Source organism: Trichomycterus rosablanca, chromosome 4 (assembly GCF_030014385.1).
Source record: "Trichomycterus rosablanca isolate fTriRos1 chromosome 4, fTriRos1.hap1, whole genome shotgun sequence".
Classification (NCBI taxonomy): domain Eukaryota; kingdom Metazoa; phylum Chordata; class Actinopteri; order Siluriformes; family Trichomycteridae; genus Trichomycterus; species Trichomycterus rosablanca.
In genome coordinates this window covers 4,532,931-4,543,770 of record NC_085991.1, presented here as the reverse complement: position 1 = coordinate 4,543,770, position 10,840 = coordinate 4,532,931, and the positions used below count along the sequence as shown (strand labels likewise).

The 10,840-nt window shown below is 37.8% G+C and overlaps 1 protein-coding gene across 1 annotated transcript in view; it reads left to right on the top strand.

Annotated features, from left to right (window-relative positions):
• The first annotated feature begins 8,437 nt into the window (after positions 1-8,437).
• st6galnac5a (ST6 (alpha-N-acetyl-neuraminyl-2,3-beta-galactosyl-1,3)-N-acetylgalactosaminide alpha-2,6-sialyltransferase 5a) overlaps positions 8,438-10,840 on the top strand; it is a 37,041-nt gene continuing 34,638 nt past the window's right edge. Inside the window, exons 1-2 of the mRNA XM_062992952.1 lie at positions 8,438-8,493; positions 10,480-10,665. Of these exons, the coding sequence (XP_062849022.1) occupies positions 8,479-8,493; positions 10,480-10,665 (201 nt within the window). The 5' untranslated portion in view covers positions 8,438-8,478. The remainder of the gene's footprint in view (positions 8,494-10,479; positions 10,666-10,840) is intronic.

The following is a 10,840-nucleotide window of genomic DNA, read 5'->3' as shown; positions in this document are numbered from 1 at the left end:
TTTTTATTATTATTTCTGAATGTTTTTTTAAATCCATTAACATTCACTGCTAGAATTAGCACACTGATCAAACAGTAGCAGTTAGCATTATTCACAGACAGCTTTAAGCTAACATTAATTTATTGCACATGTGGTAACATCTGTCTTTCCACCTCGAGCTTTTTTGTCACGTTTTGTTGGATGTATTGTCAGTCACATGAAACGCAATTTTTATTCAGGAGCCTCGCTTATGAAATATGCTAAAGCCCCTAGCAAAACAGATGGCGCCTCCATATGTCCTGTTTCACCAGCAAGTCCTATTTTCAAACTCAAAGTCCCCTTTCACAGCATTTCTGGGCAATAGAAATGACATAAACCTCCACTGTTGCTGAGTAAACTATCATGGGGCGTCTGTCTGTGCACATCTCATTTTAATGTAATTAAAGCAGAAAAGATCCTCCTGTAGGCGGCTAGTCTGAAAGACTCCAATTTGGTAAACAATTAGATACATAAAATTAGTCTGTTATACTTTTAGAGTTTATATTTTTATATATTTTATACATTTTAACAATATGAATTGTTTTTCCTCTGTATAGTGTTACTATTTGTGTTTTTCAGAAGTGGGTAGTAACACAATAGAAAGAAGGTTGACACCTGACCTTGAGCTTGTTGGGCATCTTGTTCCAGAACCATGGGCAAAAATACGTTGCCTCCTTCCCCTCACAGATAGCGCAATAACAGTCTCCAATCGTCTTGGAAGGCCTTACACAACATGTTGGAGCACATCCAAGCATTTGTAGGTCAGTCACTAATGTTGGACAAGAAATTCTGGCTTGCGAACATTGTTCCAGTTTTTCCCGTAGGTGTTCATTTATTTGAGCTGTAGGCTATTAACTAAAAGGTTGAGTGTTTGAATCCAAGCTCTGCTATGCAGCCACTGTTGGGTCCATGAGCAAGGCCCTTAACCCTCTCTGCTCCAGGGGCGCCGTATGATGGCTGACCTTGCGCTTCCAAACAAGCTGGGATACGTGAAGAAAGAATTCTGTTGTACTGTACACGTGTATATATATATATATATATATGACAAATAAAGGCCTTCTATTCTATTCTATTCTATTCAAACTAAATAATTTTATTCACCTGGTAGCAGTAAGTGTTACCGAAACATCCAAACACACTGATGAGGGGTGTCCATAATTAATAAGTCAATATAATGTACTACATTACTGTTTTGGGTGTTTGTATTTTAATTGAGTAGAATATTACTCAGAGAGGAATTGAGCCCAGGAGGACTGGGCCAAAACTGATCTACAATGCTAAAAAAGTCAATTATTTATTTCTAAAAAAACATCTTGTAGCTGCGATTGTCAGCAAGAGCTTCGCAATGAACGTGCAAATGTTATTTATTTGTATGTCTATAAATACATGGTTCTTTTTTCGTTAATTTTACAATTATTAATAATAACCATAATAATAAAACCAATCAAATAGGTAATGCCATTTTACCTTCACATGCTCATGTGGTTGACTGTAAAAGGCTAATTTGTTAGACCTTGTCGATGTCTTGAGTCTAAACGAAAGGTTTTAATAGAGCATTGAACAGAGATAGAACAGATTAGACATAATTGCCTTTGCTTAACTTCATGTAAGATATTACACCACAAATATGATTTTCCTTGTAAAAATTAAACCATTAACCTTGGGTTAAATCATTTCTGGCTTGGTGCTAATTTCAGAAATGGTGTCCTTATCTTAATAAGTTCCTCCTCAATCTCAATCAGCGCGGCTTTGTTTAAAGTCCAAAACCAAACTGATCTGAGATGAATTTGTTTTTTATCAGTTAGTTAAAAGTGTTCTTGAATAAATGGAACAAATGAACATTTTAGGATTTGGCAGTGTTACTACAGTCTGAACAGTGGGGAGAAACGAAAGTATGTGGACACCTCATCAAATTATCGATCCCAGGTCTTTCAGCCCCATTCATTGCTAACAACTTTGTGACTAGAGTTTTAAAAAATATATATCTTTTTTATTAAGGCATATGGTTCATAACATATTGTGTATACAAGTTGTGCTTAAACCCTCTAAACACCTTTACAGGGCCGCAGTAATCAAGTCTGGGTGTGTTTAGTCTATTTGAATCCATGTATTAATTAGATTTGGTTGGTATGTTAATTGAGTAACTAAGGGGGTAATTACTTTTACAAAGGGCCAGTTTAACTGTTGTTAAACAAAAATAAAAACCTAACAACTACAGTGGTACCTTGTAACACAAAGTCACTAAACTCAAAATCTTTGAAAGTCAACGCCCTTCATCGAGAAATTTGTACCCTTAAACTCAACGTTTTCCTTAAACTCAACGTGTTTTTCTCAACGGCTTTGTTCAGCGCTCGGGTCACGTCATCGAAGTGTGCATATGAGATGAAACTGCATTTGTTTGGAATAACCGTCAGATTCAGTCTGAAAGCTCCACATGTATCTGTGTTTATCTGGATTTTCCTCACTGTTTCACTTTTAAACTCGTGTTACAGCTCGAGGTTCTGAGAAATTGTAAGAATCAGCTTTTTATTTCAGTGTTTTTTATATTATATTTGTGTTATTCTCAGTGTATACGTGTCAAAAACAACCCCATTATTTTACACAAGCCTAAAATATATGCACTTTCACGGGACCATGGAACGCATTAACAGGTTTTCCAAACATCCTTATGTGAAAAAATACCTTGAAACTTAACAACTTTTAAACTCAACGCCACTCCCAGAACCAATTGACGTTGAGTTTCAAGGTACCACTGTACTTTACTTTTGTGTTTACTCAGGTTGCCTTGTAAGCATACACTCACTTAATTTGTATGATTTTCCTATCACTTCTTTGTTTAATAATGGCTACAGAAATTTTATTTTGTCACCTTATAGTTTTACCCTAGTGAAATAAGAAGTCATAGATGGCTGTGGAGATTTTATATCAGTTTTTATATCTCAACTTGTGGCCCATGAAAGATTCATGGCAGTTGCGAGTGACAGATTCTGACAGAGAGCCTAAGCACATATGGAGGACTACACTATACTCTCTGTATTTCTCCACCATCCTGTGTCATCGCCGTGACCAGGCAGAATAAATCACTGTAGCATCAACAAGGAGGTAATAGATCATCAAGTCTTCCCTCTTTCATTCTCCACTGTTCTGACTGTTGAGTGTCCAACCAGTCTAGTGTATCAGACCAAGTGTAGTCCTTCAATTAATGGAATATAAGTCCATTTTAAAACCTTTAGTGAGACATCGTTTGCACCACAAGTCAAAGGTAAAAGGCAATCCCCAACCACTCTAAAGAAACCAATGCAGACACAAACTGTTTCCCATCTAATGAGCAGATGACTTCTACTGGAAGGAACATATTTGCATGAAGTGTCTCAGTAAAGAGGCCACAGCTGCCTCTCATTTAGCAAAGCAAATTTTCCTCCCAGATGTCCATCTAGCTGGGCATACTGTCCTCAATCTCTTTCTCTTTTTAAAGAAAAGTTTTTGGTTTCTGAGTCTCAAGCAGGAAAAAAATGTCAAATGTGTACAAGTGTGGGTGTGCAAAAAGCAACCAGGCATGTAGAGTCAGCAGTCCCTGGTGGCAGTGCCTTTACTGAAACTCAATTCCAGCTCTATCATGCCTCAGGAAGCAATTTAATTAACGCGCCACTCCAAGCACAGGACAATCATCGGCTCTAAGCAAGACCCGGTGAGAAAAAATACCCCAGCTGGACATTGCTCGGGCTTTTCTGACAACTGGAGGCTGAGATTTCCTAATTAATCTAATTAATTTAATGGTTTAATGTGGAAAGTAGGTTAAATAGTAGTAGTAGCCATTTAAAAAATAAATTGATAATAAAATATATTTACAGCTACAATCATTTTTATACATTACAATTTAATATCAGTGTAGAGTGTCGTCAACAATGTGTTTCTGGGTTAAAGGGGTCAGAATTTCTCCGAGCATCACTAGTCAATCTAAGACAAATGTGGTCTTGTGTATAGTTTAAAACTTTCACTTACTTAGAAGGAATTTCAATGAGTTCTGTTACTGTTATTATTCTAGAATGATTGATGTTTATACTTCTTTGTTCAAGAAAAAATAATGTAAAATAAGTTCTTTGAAGTTTACTGTGGTTTTTTTTTATAAATACATATTACATAGAGCAACTTAGTCCTTTACCTTTGTGGCATAGATTCCTAACTCCATCTTAATGATTATGATTGAATGTAGCCTGTTTCTACACTCATCAGGCATAACATTATGACCACCTTTCTAATATTGTGTTGGTCCCCCTTTTGCTGCCAAAACAGCCCTGACCCGTCGAGACATGGACTCCACTAGACCCCTGAAGGTGTGCTGTGGTATCTGGCACCAAGATGTTCTGCAGCAGATCCTTTAACTCCTGTAAGTTGTGAGGTGGGGCCTCCATGGATCGGACTTGTTTGTCCAGCACATCCCACAGATGCTCGATTGGATTGAGATCTTTTTGCTTTGTGTCAGGGCGCATCATCCTGCTGAAAGAGGCCACAGCCATCAGGGAATACCGTTTCCATGAAAGGGTGAACATGGTCTGCAACAATGCTTAGGTAGGTGGTACGTGTCAAAGTAACATCCACATAGATGGCAGGACCCAGCAGAACATTGCCCAAAGCATCACACTGCCTCCGCCAGCTTGCCTTCTTCCCAGTGGTCATAATGTTATGCCTGGTCGGTGTATTACCAAATAAAGATCTTTTAATAAGTTGTATCACCTTTAAACTCGTCATGATCAGGATCATCATGATCCTTCATCTGATTGGCATGACTGCCGTTCTACATTTCCTAATTTGTGCCACCGGCTAATTGGACATGGCGGTTTGGCTGCTGATTCACAGTTCAGTGTGTCTGTGCCGCCAAGTGGAGGGGGCTTGACTGGGGATTTGGCCACCTGTTCGTTATAATTAGCAAGTACAACCAGTCGTCCTCGATCATTACTCAGATGCCAGAGACAAATGGGACACAGGCTTGTTTTCACACAGGCGTATCTGCTCCCCACAGGAATATTGCCGTAAAACATAATGATGGTGATCTTGTCATGAATTGGAAAATAAAAAAAAGACTTTTTTAGATTCACTTTACTGAATTTTTTTCTTCCTTATACATTACATGACCAAAAGTGTGTGGACCCTTGAACTTGCTGGACATGCCTTTTCAAAATAATGAACTTTAATTTGGAGGTGCTCTCCACTCCCTGTGGAGTACTGTACTTTTTGCATGATACTTTTACATTGATTTTATTTTATTACTTTAAATTATTATGCATGCTGCACATTTTTCAGGTTCATCTGAAATACCACCTGGTGGAGTTTCAAGTACCATCAGTAAAACTCCTATACCAGTTTTAGAAGCACTGCTCTTCACTCTTAACTCGTTCACCATAACCTTGTAATATAAAAGAGACGTACAATGGAGCCACGCGTCTGCCACCCTGGAGAGAAATCATGCTTTGTATTATTACTTAAAACTGAATTCACATCTGGCTTCTGCCTACTTTCTGAAAATGCTTTTTTCTCCAAACGCTCTGTGTTGACCTGGCATACTGATTGCCATACAAAATAGCTTGCTATTATCTCCTGAGGAATGAGTGATTGATCTGGTGCTCACTTGAATGGGTAAAAAAAAAGAAAATGGTGCTTTCTGCTTAAAATAAGATGAAAAGCACTCGAAAGATGATAAACAATAAATGTAGTGAAAATCTAATACAGGGTCCGTCTTTTGCTCTGAAATCCAAGGACATGCCCAGCAGAGTGGAAACAAAAGTGTATTAGGCACAAAAACAACATTACATCCTAATTATTAAGTTAAGATGTCATTAGGCACAGGGGTATGAAGATTACACAGCTCTATAAAAATTTTGTTGGAATGGGATGTCCCACATGCTCATTGGTAGGTCAGCATATTTTTGGCCATACAGTGTAAAATTTTAGTTACACTTACTGATAATGGGTGTATAATAATCAAGCAAACAACTATGGTATTAAGCTGTATCATACGGAAGAGCTCAGTAACTTTTAAGTTAAAAGATTTCACTCTTTTAACAAGTCAGTTTGTTAAATCTTAACCTGGTGGAGTTATCTAGTTCACTGTTGATGGAAAATATATGTTTAGAAGCAATAACAGTCTTTAAGCAGTAGGCCCTTACAAGCTCATAGAATGGGGTCATGGTTTTTTCAAACTTCCTCTAGAAGTAACTACAGCACAATGCATGTGTTTTGGCAGTTTCATTACAATTATTCCAGGTAAAAATAGGCATTTACAATAACCTATATTGTAAAACTACAATTAAGAACTTTTACGTAATATAACTAAAATAGAATTGGAATTTACTTAAAAATACACTATATTTGTATAGTCTCATTTGATTTATTTTAAACAGGTGTACCTTGCTGAAAAATTGGAAAGTTTCAGTTCCAGTGAAAAGCTGAATCCTCTCCTGACACCTTAAAATCCATATTTATATTCCTATTTTAATTAAATCTGGTTTAATGGTTCATGCAGGCCAGGTTGCAGTGCTGTGCTATTGTGCCATGAATGAGCTTTGGATGAAAGCACATTTTGGCACCAACCATTAAAGCTCAGATCTGGGCACAGAAACACTTGGCACGCCGGCATAAAATGGTCCTTAATATGAAAAGCACAAATTTTCTTATTTTTCTGAGGGCAGTGAAACATTAATGAAAATATTTGGTGAGTTTAAAAATTTTAATTAATTAACACATTAGAGCAACTAAAGTATTTGGCAAGCTTAAATGTTGATGTACAGGCAATTGGGATTTTCCATTAGTAGAGAAAAACAAGTCAGTTAATAATAAAGCCTATTTGTTCATTTTTATCGGGTGATTTTTGGAGTTTGACCTCTTTTTTTACCTCTACGACCGGCATTGTTTATATATCACGCATAAGAGATGTCTTTCCATCTAGCTTCAAACCAAAATTTTTCCCAAGTTTGTCCAGACTTACCTCAAAGTCTGTTTTAACGAGACAAGGTAATACTTACCTGGGGTAATGTATCTCCAGACTTACCTCAAAGTCTGTCTCAGCGAGACAAGGTAATACTTACCTGAGGTAACGTTTCTCTAGGCTTACCTAAAGTCCATTTTAACGAGACAAAATAATACTCACCTGAAGTAATGTTTCTCCAGACCTACCTCAAAGTCCATTTAAACGAGTCAAGGTAATACTTACCTGAGGTAACGTTTCTCCAGACTTACCTCAAAGTCCGTCTTAATAAGACAAAATAATACTCACCTTAAAGTCCGTCTAAACGGGACAAGACAATACTTACCTGAGGTAACGTTTCCCCAGACTTACCTCAAAGTCCATCTAAATGAGACAAGGTAATACTTAGCTAAGGTAAAGTTTCTCCAGACTTACCTCAACTTCCATCTAAACTTGACAAGGTAATACCTGAGGTAACGTTTCTCCAGATTTACCTTAAAGTCCATCTTAATGAGACAAGGTAATGCTTACCTGAGGTAAAGTTGCCTCAGACTTACTTCAACTTTCATTTAAATGAGACAAAATAATTCTCACCTGAGGTAACGTTTCTCCAGACTTACCTCAACTTTTATCTAAACTTGACAAGGTAATACCTGAGGTAACGTTTCTTTAGGATTACCTCAAAGTCCATCTTAATAAGACAAAATAATACTTACCTAAGGTAACGTTTTTTCACACTTACCTCAAAGTCCATCTAAGCGAGACTAGGTAATACTTACCTAAGGTAACTTTTCTCCATATTTACCTTAAAGTCCATCTAAGCAAGACATGGTAATACTTACCTGAGGTAACGTTTCTCCAGACTTACCTTAAAGTCCATCTAAATGAGACAAAATATTACTCACCTGAGGTAACGTTTCTCCAGACTTACCTTAAAGTCCATCTAAACAAGAAAAATATTACTCACCTGAGGTAAAGTTTCCTCAGACTTACCTTAACTTTCATTTAATGAGACAAGGTAATACCTGAGGTAACGTTTCTCCAGACTTACCTCAAAGTCTGTCTTAATGAGACAAGGTAATACTTAGCTAAGGTAAAGTTTCTCCAGACTTACCTCAACTTCCATCTAAACTTGACAAGGTAATACCTGAGGTAACGTTTCTCCAGATTTACCTCAACGAGAGCAGGTAATACTTACCTGAGGGAAAGCTCAGATTGTGTCCTTATTTCAACGGCTTTAGGACCATGAAGAGTTACAGCCGCCAACATCTGCTCACCGCTTGCGCTTCAGTAAAGTGCACACACACACACACACACACACACACATACACACTCGGTAATCTCAGTGAGGAGAGATAGAGAGGAGGAGGATGAGGATGAGGATGCTGCTGCTGCTGCTGCTCGGATGTAGAATATGATCTGCTCTCGTTCTGAATGAATTGTTTAATGTAGATAAAGTGGAGCTGAATGCACCGGTCCACAGGAAACACTGCACCAAAATGAAGACAGCAATGGTAAGAGATTCATTTCTACTGTGCATGTGGTACTTTTATTAAGCTGCTTGTGTGTGTGTGTGTGTGTGTGTGTGTGTGTGTGTGTGTGTGGATGGTGCGGGACTGTTTGCATTGCTCTGTACTGAACTCATACGGATCCTGGTACAATAGAACCGCGCCTCATTAATATCATGCACACTTCACTTTTACTGCCTTTACATGTAAGGTTAATGTAAAACAGCACAATTTAGATTAACATTAAATACTTATTTCTATTTTTCCTTCACTACACACTGTAATTTGGACTTTTTATTGGACAGTTGGACAGTTTTAAGATCGTATGTCCACCACCAGTCCATTCCTAACTCTGCAAACCTTTAAAAATGCAGAATTACAGATATGAGAGTACAGTGAGTGACTTCAAAATTTACCTCAGCACAATATTTGTATTTTATTTCGTTTTACATCACAACATGAACCTGAAGTCAAGTTTTTTTCCACATTTTTTATTGTGGGTTTTTCTCAAACAATGACAAAATCTGTTGGATCAACAATATACCACCTAATTCCAAAAAAGTTAGATGCAGTGTTGTGTGAAGTGGCAAACTTTGACCTGTCCTTGTTTGTAAATAACTAACACTTTATTTATATCCAATCCGGACCACTTTTTACAGCATTCCAAGGCTTAATTTGCCACTCTAATAAGCTTTTAGATTAATATGTTGCAGGCATCAAAATAGAAAAACATGCATTATACATTTAAAAATGTAAAACATATCTCTGTTTTGTGCTTTTTTAATTAAATACCTGTAAAAGATTAGAAAATCAATGCATTCTGTTTTTATTAGAATTTTATCTCATGTTCCAACTTATTTGGAATTGGTTTTGTACATAGTGCAGACCTGATTATGTGACTTAGCTGTTTTACCTCAATGCATGGGCGGCACAGTGGCTAAGTGGGTAGCACTATCGCCTCACATCAAGAAGGTCCAGGGTTTGATCCCCAGGTGGGGTGGTCCGGGTCCTTTCTGTGTGGAGTTTGCATGTTCTCCCCGTGTCTGCGTGGATTTCCTCCGGGTGCTCCGGTTTCCTCCCACAGTCCAAAGACGTGCAAGTGAGGTAAATTGGAGATACAAAATTGTCCATGACTGTGTTTGATATAACCTTGTGAACTGATGAATCTTGTGTAATGAGTAACTACCGTTCCTGTCATGAATGTAACCAAAGTGTAAAACATGACGTTAAAATCCTAATAAACAAACTTCAATGCGCTGCTCTTGATAGTCATCAACGACTCTTGGGGACAATTCTGGTTGGATCTTTGTCTACTCTACATGGCAGAATTGACAGGGTTCTAGCACAGGTTTGACTAGTAGTGCAGCACACAGTTCGCATTCGGGTTGTAGTCAGTTTGATTACAAAATAAAAATGTTTTTGGTTTGCCTATTCCAAAAGCGATTTTGAAACCAGCTTCGGGGTATTGTTCTGCAGGAATCACAGATTTCCTTTAAATTATGGAGTCTGCCATGCACCAGATTTAAGTTTGTTATACGAAAAATAATTAGCCATGTATCTGTGCTGAGCGTATGAATGTTTCTACATTTCATGCCTTCTTTTGCACATATAAAGGTATGAACGTCAGATATGCCAACACTAGACACCTGACTATGAGGTGAATAAAATAACTTTGTATGGCTGGGCACTGATTTTGGTTAAAAAATCCTGAATTGATGTTTTAGTTCATTCCAAAGCTGTTCAGTGGGGCTGAGATTAGGGCTCTGTGCAGAACACTGGAGTTTCTTTAAACCGAGCTGTTCTTTATGATTTTATAGACCTTGTTTTATGCACAGAGGCTCAGTCATGCTGGAACAGCCTGCAAGTTGGAAGTATAGAATTTCCTTTATATGTCAAAACACAGAAGGGTGTCCCAGTACTTTTGTTAATATCGTGTATGCCATAATTTTCTCCCAATAATGGTGTTGTGATTATTTTACTTTTCTTTTCCAGCGGCATGGAGCTGCCATGTTTCTGGCCATCACCATGTGCACCAGTTTGTTTTTCGTATACAACGTCAACAACAGTAGCAGCAATAATGGTGTTGCCAGGGGAAGAAGTTCTAACTCTGCACCCACCCAGACTCCAAACAAAGCTTTTCCACCTGTGTATGGCTACATCAGCATCATAGATCGCAGTGTAAGTTCCTGTCTATATTAATTTACCTCTTCAAATGCTATTCCAATACTATTATTCTGGCTCACCCAGATGTGCAAAGTTTAACCTTGTCTTTAACTGATCGGTGCAGTTAGGAGTGGGCGATACAGCCAAAAATTAATTTTCTGGCACTCTCAGCAGTCTAATATGCCGTGTT